Source organism: Onychostruthus taczanowskii, unplaced genomic scaffold, assembly GCF_017590055.1.
Source record: "Onychostruthus taczanowskii isolate IOZ18803 unplaced genomic scaffold, ASM1759005v1 scaffold63, whole genome shotgun sequence".
Taxonomy (NCBI): Eukaryota; Metazoa; Chordata; class Aves; order Passeriformes; family Passeridae; genus Onychostruthus; species Onychostruthus taczanowskii.
In genome coordinates, this window is record NW_024504012.1 from 2,690,817 (window position 1) to 2,714,744 (window position 23,928).

At 44.7% G+C, this 23,928-nt stretch overlaps 1 protein-coding gene across 2 annotated transcripts; it reads right to left on the reverse strand.

Moving 5' to 3' along the window:
* Positions 1-100: 100 nt before the first annotated feature.
* Positions 101-23,901, reverse strand: KLHL20 (kelch like family member 20). 2 transcript variants are annotated; one of them, XM_041420013.1, is made up of 11 exons: positions 23,840-23,901; positions 16,702-17,275; positions 12,510-12,668; positions 11,360-11,454; positions 10,049-10,164; positions 9,081-9,264; positions 7,872-8,015; positions 7,522-7,655; positions 6,763-6,971; positions 4,108-4,214; positions 101-2,542 (listed from the first exon to the last, which is right to left on the reverse strand). In XM_041420013.1, exons 1-11 carry the CDS (start codon positions 23,860-23,862, stop codon positions 2,458-2,460), a joined length of 1,830 nt encoding a protein of 609 aa, XP_041275947.1. In that variant the 5' UTR covers positions 23,863-23,901; the 3' UTR covers positions 101-2,457. The 2 variants fall into 2 exon arrangements, with proteins under 2 accessions (XP_041275947.1, XP_041275946.1); XM_041420012.1 differs by lacking the exon at positions 23,840-23,901 and having other exon boundaries at positions 101-2,374; positions 2,462-2,542; positions 16,702-17,307.
* Between the last annotated feature and the right edge of the window lie 27 nt (positions 23,902-23,928).

The window sequence follows — 23,928 nt, forward strand, 5'->3', positions numbered from 1 at the left end:
TGGGATTTATCTGGGAAAAAAACCCTCCAGCATCTTTGACCATATAAACCACAGACAAACATCTCCCACTGCTGTCACCCCAAGGAACAAACCAAGAACAGCATAGAAGAAATTTATTAAGATAGCACTATTTATACAAGTTACTCATGCTAGAAAAAAGCATAAATGATACATGTAAACATTTGTTTACAGAATACTTGTTTTCCTTGTAAAGGTGCAAATGATCTTCATATGTAAACACAAGAATACCGACCTTTAGGGGTAAAGGGGCTTTTAAAAAAGTTGTAATGTCCCATTTATGACTGTAGTGTATTTTTTACTATATTCAAGCACATTAAAATCTGAGTTACATGAATCAAACTATGAAGTTAAAGAACTTAAAATGTCATCACTGCCTTTTTCATCTCAAGAATTTACAGTCCTCTTTTTCAAAATGAAATTTACTAATGTCCACAGTTAGATCAGGTGCAAAAGGTCATTCTTCCATACACAATAGAAATTACAGTAAAAACAGAACTGCAGAGTCTTGAGTTCTTCCCTGCTCTCCCCCCACTCCTGGGTGACTCCACAGTTATTCACAGTGCCAGAAAACAGCCCTTCCCCTCCAAACTCTTAAATGAGCCTCACACCTTTCCCTGCTCTAACCACACACAGGCAAAGTGCACAAAAACCACTCAAAGAGAGGGCACCATCCATCATGGTCAGGAATTCTACAGGCAGCTGAGGTGAGGCTGGTCTGAGGTTTTTTTTTCAGAAGGAAGGAGCTGGCTGTGGGTCTGCCCCCTCCAGCAAGAACACAAGAAGTGGGTGTCAGAATTAAGAGATGATACCTGCACCCTGCTTCAGACAACAGCTGATATTGAGCAGGCAACAGGAGGAAAAAGGCTCTTAAAAGTGGGCTAGAACTAGGTGGATTTAAGTTCTGTCAATGGTTGCAGGATGAAGTACCAGTGTGGGTGTGGCCAGACTGTATTCCACACCCAGCTGCATTATTTCTGATGGACTGATATTATTCCTGTAAGTGGTGGGTCCTTTGTAACAGCTGGGAGCTGGGTGCAGTGTTCCCTGGCTTCACAAAGTGACAGCTGGCCCAGCCTAAGGGGGGGGGTCACCTCTGCCAGTGGGACTCCCCAAAATGTCCTATGACTCAGGATTCCACCATTTCATTGGGAAATCCCTTGCTCTGGGGGAGGGATTCAGCGTTCCTGCCTGGCTTTGAGGGTCCATGATCTGGGGGTTTGGGGACCTGGACACCACCACCACCACTGGACATCCAAAGAAGGAGCAGGCCTTTCCTGCTACTTTGCACTTTCCTACAGGACCAGTGCTTTTAGACAAGATCTCATCCATCACTGCAACAGGACTGCAAGCACTGTTTAATCAGGACTGGTTTTAAGCCAGTCTTGGTGTATTCATTGCATTTATTGTCATCTTTCTATTGAATTGTAACTCCAGCTTGAAATCTCTCACAAGGTGTTTCTGTGGGGTTAATTCCTCCCCTGCTGGTACCTTCAAACCAGCACAGGTTCACACACAGGAGAGAGGAGAGGAGAGAAAAGCTGAATTTTTGTACAGTAAAAAGGCATTGCTTGAAATCCTTTTCCTCTCACCCTTTTTGGGCACTTCACTGTCAAGCAATGAGAGTTCCAGCTCTAAAAAGATACTTGGGGCGCTCATCCTCACAGCTCTCCTGTCCTCTGAGACCCCAAATCATACCACAAGGGTTGGAACCACAGTAGCTGGCAGGACACAGCCCTGCTCAAACCACCAGCTGGTCGAAATGCAAGTCACACATAAACATATATATATATAAAATACATATATATATGCACACACAGATGTATATAAAAAGCTGGAATCGTCGCTGTGAGCAATACAAAGGAAATACATGATACAAATCAAATGAAAAAATAAATATACTCTGTGCACAGAAAAGCTTCTGTGCAAAGGTGGCACCTTGCAGGTCAAGTACTTTTTTTTGAAGCTCTCTGTAAATAAGGCAAAAGCAATGTTTTCTGTATCACTTTTTTTCTCTTTCGCCCACCAAACAGCTGCCACATCCACTGCTCCCACAGCAGGAGGGAAAGCAGGAATCCCTCCTCCTGGCCAGACTCCCAGTACAGAGTGTATAGGCTCTACATCAGCATCCTTTTAGGCTACAATAACTGTTACAGTTTGGTTTATTCAAAAAATGTAGAACTATTTAGAAAAAATACGGACATAAGCAACACTTCTACTTTTGTCCAGTGGTTCCCTGGAGTCTGACAACGTGGTCTCCCGCGGGGCACACTCTCACAGAAGTCAATTTTTAGAATTCCATAGAAAGAGTTCACCGACAAAGAGTTACATTGGAGCTAGACCGTGCATACTAGAGCTGCAAAGAGGTCCAGTGTCAACAAGTCTCTTCAGTTTTTTTTCTAGGAATGAGAAGGCAGGGGACTCCCTCCCTCTGGAAGCTTACCATATATGAGATTCACAGTGTGTCATTTTGATAACGCCCACGCCTCCACCCAGCCGCCGGTAGTTCATCCCGCCGTACAACCTGCAGGGACAACATTCCAGGCTCACACACTGGCTCCCATCCTCCTCCATGGGGGCACCAACCCTTGGGAGCTGCCATGGGAAACACTGAACCAGCCTGTGTTACCATCTTTAATGTCTGCTTAAAGTGAAGGAGAGGTTGAGCAGCACCCATCTTGCACACTTCGTAAGTAAACAGCTGTATTTGCTCGTGCCTTCCTCTCTCAGAACAGAAACTGCTGCTTGATTTGACACCAAATTTCTGTTAAATAAATACTTCCTGCTCCCTCTCTGGTAATGTGCAAGACAGAAAAAAGCTTTGTAAGCTGTAGCTGACCTTAAGCTAGGTTTTGGGTAACACAGGACTAGGCTTAGTCCTCACAATTCAACTAATTTATTTTGTATGTCTAAACCCCTACATTCAGCTGATCCAACCAAGATATAACACATCCCAAGCACCATCTGCTGACTGCAATGGTGTCTGCATTTCATAGGGATATCAGATCCCTACAGATTGCAGCTGCATGTTCCCCTCTGTGCCACTGGAGTCTGCTGGCAGGAACAGGAGAAGCAAGTTCTCCAAACAGCTTTGCTAAAGCCAAATTGCAGCACAATCGTTTCTCAGTCAAGCTGCACAAATAAAAAATATCTTCAAGATACAAAAGGGAAGACCCAGAAGCTGGTCACCTATGTTGAGTTCAGTGGGGGAAAAAAACCACAAGCTAATAATACCTTGAATAATCTCCCAAAATGTGTGAATGCCTGCCTGGACTGTCACAGGGAGTAGCTGAAACCATTCCACTAAGCAATCTGATCGATGTACCACTCTCTCCTCAACTGGTTTCCTCAGCAGTTCAAAAGGTCCTATGGATCCATGGCTCACCAAACCAGGGGAAATTGCTCCACTGCTGCTCATGACAGCCATTCTTATCAGTGAAGGGTTAAACTACTACTATCACTAGTAAGAATAAGAAAATTAATTTCTCCCCATTCCCCACCCTTCCCAGATCATCAGAGCAGCAAAAATAGCCACAGGTGCTTGATCCTTTATGCTAATTACATTTGGGACTAAATAAATAAGCAACTGTTTTCAAGTATAGTTTTGTCTAGAAAGGCTATTTTTCCTCTTTCTTTTCTGCTCAGCATATATTTTGATCAGCAATTTTGTATTATTTGTCTCAGCTTGGAGATTCTTCCAGTGGCTGAATCCTGCTGATTTAAAGGGGGATAACACCATGTGCTTGAAGTGTTTCAGCTCCTCCAAAAGGATTCAGAAATCACTCCCTCAGGTTGAAAGCAAGAAGTGAACAGGCCAAATTCTGCATGGTGGCTGAGAGTTCCCTCTGCTAAGGACAAGCTCAGTTTTACTGGGAAGCAGGAGAGACTCAGCCCAAAATGAACAGAAGGGCCATACTGGGATATTTTTCAAAATGTGTTTTTTTCTTGCAAGGCAAGAAGCCAGAATGGGAATGTTGTGATGGTTCTACCCCACACAAGCTCTCTGTTATGCTGTGTACCACATTCCTACTTTGCCTGGGACAGCTCCAGCTGATTTCACTGTTTGATTGTCACCCAAATTCAAGTTACCTCCACGTGTTAGCATCTGGATCAAACACCTCAATGGTCTTCAGGTACGTTGTGCCATCAAAGCCCCCCACTGCCATCAGCTGTCCATTCACCACGGCCAGGCCAACCTGCAAAACAGCCATCAGACAGCAGCTACTTAGCTGGGATGTCCTAAAAAGAAGGGTTAAAATGAAAATATTAATGAAACTATTTCATAACCGTGTTTGATGAAAGGCAGTCTGCAGGAGAGGGTTGGGGTTTTTTTCTTTAGGGCACGGCGCAAGTAAAATACCCTAAAAAATGAGACATGGAAAGTTAAATGTGTATCTCAGAATAAAGAATCTCTCAAAGAAAAAGCAGAGGGTTGCCAGCTACAAGAAGTAGTCTTGAGTGATGATAAATACATGAGAATCTAAACCTTTTCCATACAAAACTTATATTCTGGACTGAAATTCTTCCCCAAGAAAGAATATCTACCAGCCCACAACACTTGGTTAAAGTAGCAGAACCACAGGCAAGCCCCTGGTCTCAAACCTCTCAGGTTAGGGCTTTGACCATCTGTAAGCACCTTGGCCTCCAGGTTTTCTATTTAGTCTTTCTGCAGAAGCACAAAATCACTGAAACATCAAAAGCATGATCACTTCCAGTGGAAAATGTGGAGTATAACAGAAAAAAGGGAAGGTACACATTGTAAAATGGTCCCTGTTCTGGCTTTGAGGAAGTCAGCTGAGCTGCAGATACAGCTGCATGTGTTTAGCAGTTTCTGTAGAAAGCAAATACAGAAGCAGCTGATAAAAAGTCACTGTCTAATAAGAAACTAAAGTGGACAGTGTTGGACAGCTCACTCTGCGCTTGGAGAACAGAAATAAATGTGTGCTTTGCCTCCAAAACCAGTGGTTGCTCAAACTGGGATTCATACTCGCCCCACCAGACACTGGCACACTAACACACAGATAGAACTCATCCTCTCTTTACCACATAATCCAGTATCTAATGAGAACTCCCATGCCATTTACATCTCCCCAGCTATGATGACTGCTGAAAACACTGCAGCAAGCTGTTGTTCACAAGAAAGCACCATGATGAGCAGTGGATGGGAACTTGCTGTCACTCACAGGGTTCAGGAGGAGAGGCAGCAGCCTAAGTGAAAGCCCGGGAGCCCTGTTCCCACACATGCCTCAAGGCAACGAGAGCCTGCTGGGAATATGTATCTGAACACATGCTAACCCAGTTTCCCAGCTTTTTCCTCTGAGCAAGTGGTGTTTTCACCTCCTAATTCACCCAGAGAGATCCAGGTACTAATTTGATAGCGTTCTTTAATGGTATCTCATACCAAGTACAGCTATGTCACCTAAAAGCTCCTCTGCTTCAGGCTCAGCTGACCGCGTACAAGGGCCCAAAAAGATTTTACAACACCCTCAAAATGACTGATTTCCCCATCCTAAACAGCTGTCTGTGGCATGATTTGGCTATCTCTTCACCCTCTAGTCTTGCTAGAGTTTTTTGCAAACTTTTTCCCTCACAGAGAAGAGGTGAAGATGCAGAGGAAGCAGGAAAGCCTCGTGAGAAGACTTGACACTTCACCGTGTGCCCTCCCCACGACAAGAGTGACAATGACACCCTCCTCTGTGCCCTCTGTCCCCACATGGTGACACGTGGCACAGAGGAGTCCACCAAGCCCTATTGGTGCCTTGAGAGGCTCCCTGGAACAGAGGCTGAGCAGTGTTAAAGGAATAAAAGTAGGGATTTATTAAAGGCCTTCACAGGATACACCTTGGGCAGTTCAAGATGGCTACACCCAAGATGGATGACCAGTCACAAGTTTTCACACTTCTGTAAGTTTTGGTCCATTTACATATTAGGGTTAATTGTCCAATTACAGCTGCAGGTTATGGAGTCCCATCCTCCCAGACTGCTCTCCTAAATTTGCTGTTGTTTACACTTTTTGGGCCTGATACTGTAATGGCTGTCCTTGGTTCTGGGGCTGGAAAAGGATTGTTTTGTGTGAATAAACAGTGAAGAGAACTTGCCAACCCTTCATATGAAGTTCAGAGTTATAAACTAATGCAGTACAGAATCTGGAAAATGTGGGAATCAGAAAAACAGAAACTTCTACAGACACTGAAGGATCTGATCTGCAGCCTTGAAAGAATCTTGGATTGATGTAAAAATACAATACATAGACATTAAGCAGAAAAATCATAAACTTATGTTTCTATAGTTGTAAGAATATGCTTTAAATAAGTGAGAAACTGTATTAATAAGATGGGGAAGAGTTTGTAATGTAAGGGTGTGGCTGTATAGAATAAGCTAAGAGTTTAGAAGTTATGAGAGAGTGCAAGTGAGACAGAAGCTCTTGAATAAAAGTATCCACAGTGCAGCAGAAGTAAATAAAGGTGATAGGTCAGAAAAGCAAAATAAATTCTGTGGCAACTGTCTATTGGGTTAGAAAGTTCCATACTGCCTTGTAACAAAGAACTTGTGACTACTCTTGAGCTGTGGCCGAATGCTTCCTCCTCTAAAACCTCATGGCCACTGAGACTGATGTTTATCTGAGCAATAAATCGTTCTTAGCTTGAAGAGAGCCCCATCCCTTCATTTCTAATGGCAACAGTGACAGGAAAAGATGAAATGTAAAACTTGAGGCACAAGTTTCACATTTCACATCAGACTCACCCCGCTGCGCCGGGACGTCATGGCCACCACGGGAGACCACTGGTTGGTGCGTGGGTTGTACCTCTCGGCACTGCTGAGCTCTGTGGTGTCATCCCTGCCTCCCACAGCATAGATCATGTCCTGGTACACAGCACAGCCCAGGTGCTTCCTCCTGGTGCCCATGGGGGCTATGGTGTGCCAGCGGTTCTCCTGGGGGTTGTAGCGTTCCACTGCGGAGGGAGAGGAGGTGTTTGGTCAGCAGGGTTGGCAGGCAGTGGGTAAAGCACTTTTGGACCTGATTTCCACACACCAAAAATGCCATGAACCCGTTTGTTCTCTCTTCCAAAGCCATGAACCCCTTCGTTCTCTCTTTTCTTCCCAAGAACTCTTGCTAGTCTCTCTCCTGTTTCCACACTCAAGAGGGAGCTAGCAATGCTACAAACTGACCTGCAGCAGTTTTACTTTTGGCACTTCCTTCCTACAGCAAAAATGGCTGCTGCAGGAATTTAGGGAAAAAAAAAGTTCTTGCAACTCCTATGCAAATGATCAAAGCCTTGTATTAAGGACATACTGCCAAATGAAGCACTGAAAAAGTAAAAATATGACACACAACGAGATAATAGGGGCTCACAAATCTGGAGAGTGAGTTATTGTATGGCAAAATAATATCTAAAGAAGAAAAAACTCCACAAACTGATCACTGAGATATTCAACAGCTATCTGAGGACACGACAGGCTCCCAGGATCAGGACTGGGATTAAGGGACAGCAAAAGGCATACCAGTATTGAGAGGAGATGTTCCATCAGAGCCTCCCACAGCATAGAGGAAGCCTCCCAGCACAGCCACTGCCACTCCCAGGCGCCTGGTGCTCATGGAAGCCACTCGAGTCCATTTGTTTTCTTTGGGATCATACCTGGCAAAAGAATAAACACCAGAGCTGAGTGAAGTGCTGACATCTTCACAAAGGGGCAGGAAGACTGACTTTATTCTCTCCAAACAAAAATCCCTGTAAGATTTGTACAGTTCCTATCTCCTCTCCAGCTTGTCTGCATCAGCTGTACCCTCTAAGAGACCCTCTTTCTTGCTGTGCCCCACCTTTTTGGGGTTTTTTTTTGTAATTAAAAAGTACCTCTCCACAATGTTGAGACAAGAGACACCATCCTGGCCACCCACAGCATAGAGGTAACCTCCAAGGACTGCTACTCCAACACTGGTCCTGCAGGTGCTGGTGGGAGCCACATCACTGCTCCACTGATTGGTCTTTGGATCATACCTGGAAAAAAAAACCCACACCAAACAGCACAAATTACCTGTCCAGGTCTGCTTCAGACTCTCCCATGCTTGGGAGCTCTACTAAGGCTGTGAAACTTGCCTATCCTGAGCTTCAGCCACAGCACAGCTCTTTGTAAGCTGGATAAAAGCCCTGAAGTGATACAATGCATCCTCTACATGTTATTCCAGGGATGTTCAAACTGCAGGTTGGGATGAATCAAGCTGGAGATCAAAGGTTCAGGCTCCTGAGAGAGACTGGCTGGCGTGTGGTAACTTGCAGCAGAGTTAACTCTGCTCTGTTCCCTGCAGTTCACACAGGAACTCAGCCAGCACTGGGACTTCCAGATGAAATATGGAGGAACAAGAGGGACTTGGGAATCCACACACAAAGAAATACAGTGCATAGCAAAGAAGTGCAGGATATGGGAGATACAAATGCTAGGGTCATGATTTGGGAAGCTGGGAGCATTCAAGGAGATAGGTGGGAAGAAGGAGAGGAGGTAATTTTATAGCTCATTGAGTTTGTTACAGGGCCAAGATTTAGACTAGTAGGAGAGCTTGAGTCATGTGGCTTTCAGGCATGGGAATTGTCCTATGCAGCTCCCAGAAACAGGAAGCTTGGTAAAACTTGTTTGACTTTAATTTTTCACAGGCCTAAAACTGACCTATTTTCCTTCTTCTGTCTATGTGCCAAGGTTTCTTAATTTTCAAGTTGCCACTTCACCAAAAAAACAAATCTAGGATCTCTCCCTCAGCATCTAAGAAATGCTCACTGTAACCTCACCTTCCTCAACAATGCTAGAAACAAACCCACAATTGCAAGGAAGGTTAACCAGGATCACCACCCCTTCCAACAACACACCCAGACCCATCTCCTAAAGATTCCCTCCTTATGCCAGAGGTTTTGGCTTGTCCCATTAAGGTGGGGATAACGTGTCACAAAGCGTTTTCAAGGGGGTATGCAAGGCAGGAGGAAATGGCAAAATGAACTCAATTCCTAAGAGGCTGCACCCAGGTTTAAACATCTACAGCTGAAATTCTGCACAGGGGCCTTATGGAGACCTACCTTTCCACACTGTTGAGATAAGAGGAGCCATCATGGCCTCCTACAGCATAGAGGAGGTCGTCCAGGACGCTGACCCCAACACCACAGCGCCTCTTGCTCATGGAAGCCACCATCCTCCACTCGTTGGTCTGGGGGTCGTAGCGCTCCACGCTGGAAATGGCGTCCCCGCTGCACCAGCCCCCCACTGCAGCCAAACACCAAACCCAGGGTCACAAAAACACTCACTGAGCTCACACACTGCCTGTGCTCCTGGCACAAATCCCCCCTTCGGACCCGTCTCTAAGTCGCTCCTTCCGAGGTTTGCAATTACAAAATAGAAGGAGATTTTCAAGAGCCTGAACTGAAGTTTGGAAATGCTGTGGCATGCACAGCACCGAAGAAATCACGTGAGTGAGAAAGGTAAGTTAACTCAAACTTTCAAATATTAATGCACAGGTCACATCAGAAATAGGTTGTGAAGACTTTATGGGAACACGACTACCAGAAAATCCTGCCTGGAGTCTCCTTGCTTAAACCAGGGGGAAAAATACATAGAATATCCTGAGTTGGAAGGATCAAAGTCCAACTCTCCTGGTTCTGCACAGGATAGCCCCAAGAATCCCACCACGTGCCTGGGAGTGCTGTCCAAATGCTTCTTGAGCTCTGTCACACCTAGTGCTGTGACCACTGCCTTGGGAAGTCAGCTCTAGTGCCAGACTCTACTGTGGGTGAAGAACCTTTATCTAATATCCAGCTTCAGCCTCCCCTGACACAGCTCCAGGCCATTCCCTCGGGTTCTGCTGCTGGTTCCCAGAGAGCCCAGATCAGTGCCAGCCTCCTCTCTCCCCTCATGAGGAAGCCGTAAGCCATGATGAGCTCTCCTCTCAAGGCAGGACGGACCAAGTGACTTCAGCCACTCCTCATATGGCCCCTCTAGACCCCCCACCACCTCCTGCTGACACCACAGCCACACCTGCAAGGACACACACCTGCAAAGAGCACCTCTCCACAGCGGATGGGTTTGCGCGGCCTCGTTCGCGGTCCCTGCATCAGCGGCCGCTCTTGGGGCAGCAGCAGGTAGTTCTTGGCTTCATCCACCAGATCCCTGTGCAAGACAGGAAAATATTAACCCCCAGAGCTCTTGGGAGAAGGGGCCAATCAGAACTGATGGGAAGAGCAGCCAGCACTAGTCATGCACCTCAGGTATTGACAAGTCACACGAGAAGAGCCTGAGCAGCTCCGGTTAAACGCACGCTGTCACCTAAATACTCATCGGCTGTTTACAAGCCACTGACACAGTGACAGCAGCAAGCCAGCACCAGTGCTTGGCCAGAGCTCCTAACAGACACAGCTTGCTATAAAAAGACTGATAAAAAAATATATATGACAAGAGATTTGTCAGGCTCACTGTGCAGAAAAGAAAAACGCAGCCTGCCTCAAGCTAAAACTGAACAGTCGGTGGTTTTGCCTCGGAAGAGAACAGGAGTTGGAAAGCACACAAATACATAATACACACATGACCAATAGATGGAGATAGTACCCTTCTGATGAGTATTTTCTCCATCAGCTCTGGCCAGCTCACACTGTCCATCCATTCATTCATGACTTGCCACCTGGACTAATCCTAATATTCCAAACCCTTAAATAAAACAAAAAAGAACAAAAAAGTCCTCCTTCCCTCTACAAATGCGGAATTCCCCGAGTATGAATGCTTATTCAGGAAAAGAAAAATTTAGCCTACGCTCTGAACTTCTTTACAATATGGACAACTTAGATCATGTGCTTTGTGGACAATACAGAACTCTGCAGAACCAGAAAGGTGACACTCACACCATAAAAGGAGGAAATGAAAACTTTCCTGTATTATCCTTGTGGGAAAGAGCAGACTCTAATCCCAGAGTCCAATTCAGCTATCAAAGTGCAGACATTCAACACAGAAAAACTACTTTAGATCCCAGTGAGATCATCATGAAAGCCATGCAAGAGCTAAGCTGCAATAACAGGCCATGACTAGAAGGGGTGGGAAAAAAAAAGGCACAATGAAAATCAATACACTGAAAGGTCTTTTATCAAGAGTCAAACTGCACACTCAAAGTTTGCCATTTCACTGAAAACTTGAAAGAACAAAACCACTTCTAGGGTGCACCAGTGACTATTATGCAAATAGTAAACAATTTTTCTTGCTTCTCCTATCCTTGCCAAAGACAAAATTGTGAGACGCCACCCATTTACCAGTGACAAATGAGCACAGTTTCAGGGGACAACATAATCCAATTCTGTAAATGGCTGAGGAGATTTACCTGCATTCCTCATCACTCTTAATGAGTGGATCAGAGCCCACTGTACCCACAAGAAACTTGGGACTCAGCAGGGGCAGACGGACGTGCTGCAGGACCTGAAACACAAACCAGAACACCTATGGTGCAACCACAGATACCCACAGAGATGCAAGAAGCCAAATGGAAAATATGAGAATTTTAGTTGAATGCAGCTTGTCTCACAGCACATTTGCCTTTTCAATATCCCAGTTTAGATACCCAGCAGAAAATCAGTCTTTGGAAAGGGACAATGCACTGGATCTATCAACAGCTGAAAGGTCACAGCTGGAAACCTTTAGAAAATTACAGATGTTAAGACATCTGCCTGAACACAAGTTAATTTAGTGGTTTTATCAACCATTTAGCTCTCCTAAACCTGAGTGGTATTGCAGAGTAAATGAACAATAAGAAACAACACATCTTTCAGAAGGGTTTAGAATTTGAAGGCCCAAGCATGTATAGACAGAGGCAAACAGTTATAAAAGCATTAAAAGCTGCCTTGAGAAGAGCAGCTTTTTCCAGTTTGGTTTGTTTACTTAAAACCATTTTCAAAAGCTTTCCAGTAAATAAAGTTGCATTTAACATCTCTTTTCAAAGCAGAAACAGTGAGGCAGGCAGATGCTCACCTCTTTTGATCATCCAGCCCCAGACTTCAGAGGCTTTGGGCTGGCAGCTTTGTCAGAATGGGTTCTGCTCTGTGAAATGCCTTGGCTTAGATGAAGCATCACATTCCAACAAAACCGTTCTGACAAGCTCCACTGTAAAATCGTGAGGGCTGAGGCACAAATCAAGCAGCAGAGCTTAAAGAAGCACTGCAAAGCAAGACAAGCCTTTTCCTCTCCACTGTGGTGTTGATAGGACTCTCCCAGCAGTGCAGGCAGGTTTGTCTGGACAGACTGCTGGAGTGAGCTTGTTTGGCAAGTCCTAGCTAGGAACAATCCAACAAATCCCCTAATGAAGGCTCTGGCCAGCCTAGATGAAGGGACAGTGCAAGCCACCTAACACAGGTGGGAGTCAGGGAAAATTTTGGCGGCTTTACATCATTCAGAAGCGCTCCGGCACCACCCCTACCATCCCTCATTCCTCTCCCCCTGCATAAAGCAGCCTGGAATGTCTCTGTGCCCAAGATTACCTGTGGCAGCTGGGGTCTTCTCTCCTGGATGCTGTACTTCACCCAGGCCATCACGGCGTTGAACACCTGCTCCTCGCTGCGCACGTTTAACTCGTCACTGGATATGATGTCTATGAGCTGGTTGGCAGGCAGCAGCATGAACTCCTCACTCTCCATCACCTGGGAAAGGCAGAGGAAAAAGGAAGGGAGTAAGGACAAAGCATCAGAGCCATTCACCACTCCAGCACTTCATGGACTGACCCAGGAAAAAGCCAAATCCCCATCAGTTCCAAAACCAACACACGTGAAGGGTTTGCTGCACTGGGCAGAACGCAGCCCCCAGCAACACAAGAAGACACTTCTAGATGAGCATGCCTTTTACACCCTTTAATACTTTTAAAGGGTTAAACCACACTGATCAGGTTTCAAAATTCAGGAAAAACAAAGCCTTTCTTTAAAATCAGCCTCCTTGTTTGCCGTGTCTAATACATAAGGCAGAAATAAAATCGCAATAAATACGTGACTAAAAAGCAGCACTGGAGCCCAGAGATTCACAAGGAAAGCAAAACAGAGCACAAAAATAAGAGTCTCAAACAAGTTACCAGAGGCATCGCAGAGAACACAGAAAGCCTGATTTGTGGCAGAACAGAAAATATTTCAGGAGACTCATCTGATCCTGCCTCTTTCATTTGCTCTAAATATACACATGGAGTATGCAGTAGTCGAGATGCACTAAAGAGGGAATCAGAGCCTCCAGAGCCCCTAAGGACTGATCTCTTGTGAAAGTCAAGCCACTGACAAACACATTAATTCCTTCAGCATCCAAGATAGCAACCAAGTTTCTCAGGAGGCCTTGGATGCTGCTGGGGGACTGCTCACACAGCATGAGTCAGTCAGACTGCCCTGGGAGCTCACACACCACCACAGCTCCTGCACAGACACCAGATAGATGGGGAAAGGTACAAGAATCAAAATTAAAACTGCAGAAATGGCCTGACTGATAACTGCCAGCTCGTTTTCCCTGCAAGCATTCCCAGCCTGCAATTTCCAAAAGATTCAGGGACAGAACATTACTGAATGCTGGCTTGCCCGTATCATCTGTGACCACATTAGAATTCCGTGATTTATTTCAAGATTTGCTGCATAAATTAAAGAAAAACATTTTTTTTACATGATCAGCTCAACAGCAGTCGGCTGTGCAGTCCTTTTTATTACCTGAAGAAGTTATTTAAGGGCACTGAACAAATATGCAGTTACTGACAACAGAAAATATTGTTAAAAAAGAACAAAGAGGACAATGAGATCAGTTACCAGACTTGGTTCTTGGGCACCCTGAGCTTTTGGGGACAGGAAAGGCCACAGCAAGGTTGGCCCACACACTCCTTCAGCCTTTAAGTAGGAACTGGGTTGGTCATTAAAGATCTTTATCAGCTTTTTTCCACAGTCTCCCTTCCTCCTACAAAGCTTATGTGCAAACTTGAGTCTGATGGTTTTAAATGCAGCTTCAGAGTCTGAAAACAGCAGCTGTGGAAATTCCTGAGTTAAAGATGCTCATCCAGCCTCTCCCTTTGAGCCTCAGGACACTCAGTTGCATTGATGGCCTCACAAAATTCAAAGCACCAAATTATTACTGCTGTGCAGCTTGTTAGTTTACATAGTAAAACAAATCATTATTTAAAATGCTTTGGCTTTTTTTGGCTTAATTATCAGGACACTCATAATTGCCTGACTAATATTAATGACCTATTTGACTGACTTACTTAGTGGACAAGAATTGGCTGGATTTCATTTCCTCTGCAGCATTCCTGAACATCAGTGCTTTTATAAACAGAGAGAATTCATGTCAGACTATACAATATAGAGTCCAATTTTTGTCTGTTGATAAAAGTGCAAGTTGTCCACCAATGAATATAATTTTTCCCTACACACAGATGTCAAGAGACAAAAAAAAAAAAAAATACAAAGGCTGTTCTTGTACAGTGGAGTTGTTAACAGAACCACTTCACATTATATGCACAAAATCCACTAGGGGCTATAGGCAACAAATTAAATTTGGAGGAACGGAAAAAAATTGAAAAAACATTTTACCAAGAAGTTAATGATGTAATGCAGCAATACACATAAAAATTTAATATAAGCAGAGGTTAGCACAGCAGAGGACATGAAGCAATTCAAACTGCATTCAAAGTAACTGCATGGGTTGGCCTGGTGCCTGCTGCTTAATATTTCACATTGCCACCCAGGAAATTCCCAGCTCACGTTCCTTTCTGCCAGCTTGGAGGAACCACACAGCCTCCACACAGGAAGGCAATTTTTAATCAGTTTTTTATTTATTTTTTATTATTTTTCAACCTCCACAGTGGAGGATGGTTAAACAGACAAGTGCCTGGCTTCCCCCAAGGATCACCAAGCCACTCCCCAGATGGAAAATACAGCCAGAAAGGAATGCAACCCCAAGGAGCAGCACCACTGACACTGTCTGCAGAGAAACAGTGGAAGCAAAAGGAGTGATTATTAAGGATGAAGAGCTGCAGAACTCCTGGGGCACTGAAATGGACACCAAAACCTGCCCAGGACAAAGAAATAGTGCTATAATCTAAGCCTCAGCTTTCCAGAGGCTGTGTTTAAGTCAAGTCAATTATAGTTTGCATCATCTTTGAGGAAGAGTGTTCTCCTTTTCCTCCTTGTGCTTTAACAAGGATAAGGAAGACAAAGTTGTCTTCAAGGGACTGCAAAAGAAAAGAAGCCCATAGCAAGCAGCTCTTAACAGCCAGCTGCATGTATTAATGCTAAAACGTTTTAAAACAAAACTGTCAAGCTGCTAAAATGTTATTTAGAGGCTTGTAAGCATGCCCTACTCATGTAATAACAAGATCTAATAACCAGTAAAACAACCAAGCACTGAAAATAAACAACCATCTGGATAGCATCTTACTCCTCCCCCTCAAAAAAAAAAAAAAAAAAAAAACCAAAAAAAACCAAAACAACAAATCCAGAAGAAAAGAAGTGCAGAGCAAGCACAGAGGATATGAAGTGGCCAGCTAAAATGTAGGGCTTTGGGAAACCACCAGGTTCTACAAAAATCAACCTCATCTTACCAGCAAATTCTGTTTGGTTAGAAAAGAAGTATTTAACTGCAGCTTCTGTAGTAAACTGATGCTGTGTCCACAGTTAAATACCAAGAATTGTCTTCACTGTGTCCAACAGTCATGTTCTGTTGGGTTGGTCCTGCTCAGATTTTTAAGTACTACCTGATTGAAATTAATACAATTCCAACCTGCTTCTTGCATGTTAGAAGAAAAAAAAAGACAAGCTGCCATCACTCACAGCACTTCCATACTGCTGCTTCTCTGGGGAAACTAAATTAGCACCAGGAGTTCCTGGAGTTCCTCCCTTTGGAAAGGATCTCCCTGTGAAACTGGTGGGAAGAGGAGATTTTTCTGCAGCAGTTCAGTAAAGACCCACTCTTCTCTGACTATTGCTCACAGAATCCTTAATTATTATGTTGATCCTTCTCTGAACCAGCTGCTGGCATTTTTTTTTTCACCAAAAAATCATCTAGGCAGAATTAACAAAGGATGAGAAACTTGAGTTTATAAAGGTCAGCTACAATATTACACATCTGAATTACTTTCAGACAGCTTCTTTTGAATAATAGATGCAAAACTCTAGCTCTGCTGTAAGCAGGGATTTGAAGACTCCCCTGAGGCAGCCTCACACTCCTCCAAACACCCACTTTTCTAATCCCAGAGCTCAAGATCAAATTTTGTGGGTTCTATTGATGTGTTGTCCTTACTTTTAAGACCTCCCCACCCTCCAACCATGTAGAATCCAGAATATTTCTGAAAGAGGAGTGGCATCTCAAACCATTGTGCAGGCAGGACAGATTCAATGCCAAATCCACCTGCACCCACGGCCTTGTCCCCCACATAGCACTAACCACACACCTTTCAGGGAAGAAATGCTGTGCATCATATACAAACCACGGGTACAACACAGTTCTGCCACCCCTCTCCTCCTTCTTCCCCACTTAACATCTGGCACACCTGGCACCCATCACTATGGGTCCCATCACTGGCAGCCATCACTACCACGGCACGGAGCAGGTGTAAAGGCAGGCTTTGGAAAAAAGGGCAAAATGAGAGCTGCTGAAAGCTCTCACAGGCCACGTTGATGCATGTTACATCACAATCCCAGCACGCCAGCCCCTTACCTCCTGGAAGTTGTGCTGCGTGAATTTGTCAGCGATCCTCAGCAGCTCACGGCACGAGTGAGTGTCAGCAAAAGCCCGGATGCCCAGGCAATTGGAAGGGTCCAACTGTCTCTTGAGGAACTCGCAGCAAGCCTCCTGGATCTCAGCCAGCTGGAGAAGACAAGCAGCCGGCAGCAAGGTCTGGACATTCCCCTCTTCCACAGTGATCTGCGAGGTGTAGGCGAAGTCGATGAGCAGCTCCATGGCGCGCTCGTCGATGTCCCTGATCACCACCTCCGTCTGCCGCGACTCCGCCAGCTCCCCGGTGAACATGGCTCGGAAGTAGGGGCTGCAGGCCGACAGGATCACCCTGTGGGCGTAGATCTTCTTGGCCCCCACTACCAGCACCACATCGCAGAGCTCTCGGTGCTTCCTCAGCAGGTTGATGACCTCCAGGGTCTGCCGGGGGTGCTTGTCGGAGACGTAGGGCATGCGCGCGGGCTGCGGCACCCCCTCGGGCAGCTTGTTGGGGTCTCCGAGGGTGCAGCGGCTGGTCACGTCCATTCCGGTCTCTCCTGGGCGAGTGCTGGCACACCTGCAGCGCAGGAGGTACAAATACAGCACCATGGTCAGGGATTCCAGGGGCAGCCACGCTCCGAAGCTCCGCGGCTCGCTCCGAGCTGTGCCCGTAAGTCCACGGCGGGACGTGAAAACAAGCACGTGACCGCATGAAAGAGGAATCCATCTCCGAGCAAAGCTGGCTTAGAAGTAAACAAATGCCAACTTGCAGCAGGCTTCTATTTATTGCTATTTTTATAGGCTTTCTATGACACACGGCTGTAATATCCAGCTACATATACATATTTATGAGCTGAACCTCGCCGTAGCCTGGTGTGGTAAAGGCACATTATCCCCATTTCACAGAGTGACTCAAAGCACAGATTAGCTGACTCGCCCACTGTCAAGTGCTGGAGTTTTCTTTGACAGAGGTGGAGATGGATTTCCACTGCAAAGAGTTCCAGCTCTGTGATTTAACCAGACTTCTCTGTCCTACCTACGTTTTTAATGGGGTCACTCATCACTGTAATGTCTGAACACACTAAACTGTCACACAGACTTCAGGAGCTCAAGATGGCCTGCAGACTACCATGAGCATCTCTCAGGTTCACAGAATACCCATTTTAATAATCACCTCTTCAATTATTTTTGAGCTATGGAGCCTCCTGACTCAACCCACCCTCCCTGACACGTGCCAAAAGAAGGTTAATCTTCCACAAGAATGGCACAAGGCAGGCAAAACCAAATCAAAGCAAACAGGAAAAAGATAAAACAAGTATCCACTACTATCAATTTACCAAAAAAGGAAGAGCAGGAAGTCAGGATGGTAACTTTAGAGATGAAGAATCACTTAAGAATACATAAATTAAGTTACTGGCACAGAGAAGAAACATAGTATCTTCCCAGTTTCAGATGCAATTAGGAAAAATCAGGAAACTGCTGCCTCTTCCCACATCAAAGGAAAACCATCACTTAGAGCAATTAAAGGACGTTGAGCAAAATATCAGAATATTGATGGTTTATGACCATTGAAGATGTACTGAAAGACCCAAAACATGCTGGCCACTACCAGTTTTTCCCTGGTCCACTGGCATTTGTGAGCTGTCACTACCTCACTGTTCATATTAAGAGTTAAAAAGAAATCAAGCTTGGCTTTGCCATGGCTCAATGTAATTTGCAGCAGGTTTGAAGGAAAGAATTAAAAAAAATACCTCACATCTTTTCCCCTCATTATTATGTCAAATGCACTTTCTAAACACTGGGAAACAGTCTCTGCAGCAGTTCAAATTATTTACTTGCATCTTAGCCTGTTTCCCCATTCCCTCCCTCCACACCCTCTTCCTTGATCATCATATTCAGATGTTTTAGACCATTACCTCCTCCTCCTGTCTTGGTTACACAGATCCACCTGGGACTCCTCTCTGGGTTTTGCTGCTTGCTCCTGCTCAGCCTCTGCACCTTAAATGCCTTGGATTTTTATCCCTGCTCCATCTTTTTTACATCCATCACCATTCTGCTTCCCTGACACCTCTGACAAATCCTTCTGCTCTTACACTGCCTCTCACTCTCCTCCACCCACTCCTGTCCCTCACAACCGAAGTTCACCTTTGGGAGGTTTGACAATCATTCTTAAAAGCTCTGCCAAGTTCCTCACAAACAATGCATAAACTAAACTCCCCTTGCAGCAACACACACCAGCCACAATTAATGGTAACCCTGCAAAAACCTCAAGAAACCTCAGCTGAAGATCAATTTACTTAATTGGCTTATTTTCACAGTCCTTAACAGCCAAGGCCAGAAGGTAAGTAATTTAATCCCTCTACCAGAAGATGGAGAAAGGTAGTGACAAACATTCCCCTGTAGAGTTTGGCTCTTGCTATTTTACTGTGCATTAAGTGTTTTCAACTATGTCAAACCAACCCTTGGAAGGAAGAAAAGAACACAGTAAGAGCTCTTTTAAGACACATGCTGCTATGATTCTGGATACTTTGTCTTGTCCAGGCCATCAGTCAAAGAACTGAAGAGGCATTCTTCAAATAAAAGCCCATTTCATGTAACTACAGCTCAGAAGAGATGGTGCACATCCAGGACAGGGCATCCTTTTGGAAAGCACACAACCTCTCTGCCACACCTGTAGATTTTCCTCATCTCCCAGTAAAAACAGCCCTAAAGCAGATCTCAGAGTGGCACAGGTTCTAAGCACAGACAGATTAGATTAAGGCCATGCTGCCAGAAGAAACACACAATATTCCTGCCCAAGGAATCCCACAATCCCACAGCCCAAGACTCCCTGCCAACACAGGGCAATGGGATGTACCATCTTGTGTCACAGGATTACCAGCCAGATTGAGGCAGTAGCCCTTGTCTTTCCCAGCCAGGACAGAACAGGGGTTTTCTGCCCAAATGAGGCCCTGTTGAACACACCTTTAACTCACTAAAAAGGTGTCTGGTTAGCAAGAAATGAAGTCATTCCTGCACTGTTCCCACCAGTATTTACCTGAGAGCCTGCATTGTACCCAGCCTCCTTACTCCTGGGGAGAAAGTGCTGGTTAATGATTAAAGACTGAATGGATGGAAAAGAGAGTAACAACCAAACGTTCCTGATTCATCCATAACTTATCTCTGGCTGGTGCAGAAGCCAGTGATCAATTGGCTTAAGAATATCCAAGCTGGATCAACGCAGATGCTTGATGTGAAGCTCGGAGGGCTGCTGCTACACACAGGCACAGAAGTGTGAATTTAAAGGACATGTCTGCTGGCTTGTGTCTCCACAAAGATCGTAATTCCACTGCATTCTGTGTGCATTATGCATAAATATGCACAGAGAATGAAATGATGAGTCAGTAGCTTAGAGGTGTGAAAGACAGAAGGCAGCACTTGATTCTCACATAGCAGGGGAGCTGCCTCCCCCCCACAGAACTCAGAGCTGCTCCTGAATAGCCAGGGTGATTAAGGAGGGCTGAGGATCCAGAGGAAATGTGTGTGTGCCCGGATAAAACATTCACACCCAGCTATGCAGATATTCTGGGATTAGCTTCCATCAAAATGCCGGGCTGGGGAAATCAGCAAATACAATGGGATTAAGAAAGGGCTGACAAAGGATCAGTTTTTGTAGCACACTGCTGAGAAGTACAAATGGGAACACAGGCAGTCTGCAACACTAAGTCAGCTAAATAAACAGGCTGCTCTGCCTCCATTTTATTCCACTAATGCCCAAAATTTCATTCATTAACAGGGGCACGTATGAGACATCCATCCTTACAGCAGCTTCTCCCAAAGCTCAAAAAAAATCCCTAATAACACACACCTAGGGAAAATTCTCTCCCATGCTGTCATAAGGGCACACATTAACTTTCAAACCTGCATTTTAAAGACAATGTGTGTTTTAGCACAAGATTACAAACAGGCTTTAACACAGTTCAGCAGAAAACAACAGGCTGACCTAAGGCTTATGAAACACACATTTCAAGCCAAAAACATAAAATCCAAATCTAACTGAATCTACAGCTGAAATCCAAGAATCATACACAGCTGAAGTGGATTTCAGTATTAAGAGATTTTAGTAGCAAATAGAAATAACAAACCAAATGGGTAATGATTTCTGTCAATGCCTTGATTTGAAATTAGGAAATATTTCCTATACTCATTACAGAGCTGCAAGAACAAGGGCCACTGACTTGGCCCAGCCTTTGGCAACAGAAGTCAACACCACAACATGCCAACCACTTAAATGTAAATGCCTTATTGTGACATCAGTACTCAAGGCATTAAGTTAGCCAGAAGTCTGATTATTAGGAAAAATAGCACTGATTCATTTTCTTGCCTTGCTAGCAAGGTTTCAGTAAGCTGTCTAAACAAAGTTATGCAAACAAGCAGACAAATCTGACTGAAACACTATTTTATGTTACACAAAAGGAAAACAGCAAGGATCTGGTGTATTTGCCCCTATTTATATTGCTTGGTTTCAATTTTACTGACCAAGCCCAGAAAATTCAGTTTCACCCTAACTGAGGAAAACACCCCAGTCAGGGTGAAACTGAGGATGCCCATACTCTGGAGGAGGAGGTCATTACTGGAGCCTTCCAAAATCTTTCTGAGCCTTTTGTAGTTTGTTTTGGGCAAGAGCTATGTCCAGGTAGTCCTAAGTGCACGACCAGGATCTGAAGCCTCCTTCCTCCTGCCAGGTCTGGCTGCACAAGCCTGCTCTGATCCAGCACTGCTGTAAGCTGGGAAAAGGCTGCCAGGAAAAAGCTGGGTGAGGAAGAGCAAGGAGAGCTTCCCAGTTTGTTTGGGAGCTGCTCAAGCCCTCGTGCCTGAGCTATGTTAAAGAGATGTCTGCAGCTGACTGTGCAGCCACCCATCCTGAGCTGATTTCCCTGCTTCCTTCCTCACCCCTACTTGCCCGAGGAGCCCAGGACTCCTGTCTGGCCCTGGCCATCAGATCTGCTCTGCCCTCCTTGTCTGGGTGCTGTGGGACCATGCCCTTCACTCAGAGGTCCCTGCTGCCTTGTTTTTCCCTTCAGCAAAACCATATTCTCTTGCTTCTCCCTGAGAGTGAGCAAAAACAGCCTGCCCCAGCCACCCCTTCATTCCTAATGCAGGGTAAATCCTGTTTGCAGCAGCAATTCTGTGTTCCCTGCTATAATCTTGACAGGAATAGCTGGAATTCCTTGTCTGTTCAAGCTGTTTCTCCTCCCCTCTGAATGCTGTACACATTTGATACCATCTCACTGTGTTCATTAACCCACTACTGGCCAAGCCCCACTCCCCTGTTCGTGCAGGACCTGCCACAACCCTGGGAGCGTTAAATCAGCTTCAGAGCCCTGAGTAAAAGGATAAAAGAAAGTGCTCTGCCATCTGCATAGCTGGAGTTCGTAGGAAGATCTAGGAGCTCTTAGGAAGATCAAGATGCCTAAAATCCAATCAGGAACCTTTTATCATTTCCTGCTAAGACAGGCAATAGGAGGAGAACAAACAGAAATTTTAACAACCCACACTGAGACCCTTAAAGCAGGCAAGGGTATTCCAGAACTGGAGTCCACAGCTCACAGCAGAAATGTGCTCATCAGGCCAGACTGCAGCAATAATAAAAACCTCCACTTCTTCAGCTCTGTGCTGCTGCCCACCATAAAAACTAAAACTGAGTGGCAGCCAGAACTTCCACAATAGCAAGTCCAAGGCCACAAACCCACAGACACATAAACTCCAGCACATGAATTCTCTGCCTCAGTGTGACACAGAAAACAGCAGACACAGAAACAACTTTAGAACCTCAATTTCCCCATCAGGAACACAAAAAGTAGGGAGAAAACAAGAACACAGGTCAAGCTAGTCACCAATTTTATGTAATTCTGCAAAAACATCTTATAAATGGAGCACAACATCAAAACCTAAAAAGCTGGTTGAGACTGAAACAACCTCCACTGAAGAGGGCTACAATGAAAGAAAGCTCATCTGCTATTTAATCCATCTTGGAGGAAAAGGAATTCACTGCAAAAGTCAGATACAACTCCTCACTGACCAAACCACATTTCTTATCTTGGCAAAAATGCAGCACAATACCCAGGCTCAGCGATGCCTCTGTCATGTCCCAGCTTTACTCACTGCTGAACTGCAGCAGCACAGCAAATTCATTAAAATTCATTTCATTAAAACAGCATTGTGCCATTCTTCAAGGGTTTAAGTGACTACTTGCTTCTTGTCTCCCCACACAGAACCCAGGCTAATGGTTTCTGTGGCTAAGAATGCTCTATATATTCATCTATGGTTAAAAGCCTTGCCTTCCCTTACATGAGTGTTTACAGATTTACCCACAATGAAGTTTTCCTCCTTTCAACATCCCAAAGAGCACAAACAGACCAAGCAAGCTGCCTGAGTTCCCTCCAATTCATTTAGAGGTGAAGAACTTCAGGCAACTTTGCTTCCACACGGCCTGTATCATGTACAGAAATGTATCTGCTGTTAAATTTTGCTGTGGGATTGCCATCAAGCAAGGAAAATCAACAAGAACTAGCAGGGAACCATGTTTGCAAACCTGTCATCGTGCTGAACTACTGTGACAACTTTTCTCTATATGAGAGAGAATGTTTTTGACACAACCACAGCAAGAACTCCCCTGAATTAAACTTCAGCTGCATCTCCAGCTCATTAGAACTGAGGCAGCTGGCATCCATAATTAGAAAAGGAAATCTCTTTTTCACCCAAGACCTCACCAAACTCTGTTTCTTAAGGGAAAAATAATGCCCCTTGGAAACTAAGTTTAAATTTATTTTTAGGCAGTTTATTTTCCATAGTTTTAATACCTAAGTAATTAAATACTGAATTTTAAACAGTAAATGAGGAAAGTGGAAAAGAGGATGGAGAATTACAGTAACTTGTCTTCATACTCTTCCTTAAAGGCATCTAGTCTTGTAAATATTGAAAACTAAATATATTCAAGAAAAGAATAAAGAGGATTGGTTTATTTCCCAATTCCCCATAGCCAGGCTTTTTTAAAAAAACCCAAAACCACACCACATTTTACAGTCCAGGCACATAGAAAACCAACTGACATGATTTATCCTGTTTGGGGAAGAGAAGAACAATTGTTTTTGTGTCTTACCTGCGCATTGGCTTTCCGTCCATGCACCGTGAAGAGAAACCTTCACCTTACACTTCAAGACCTGATCCAACAGAAAAAAAAAAAAGAGA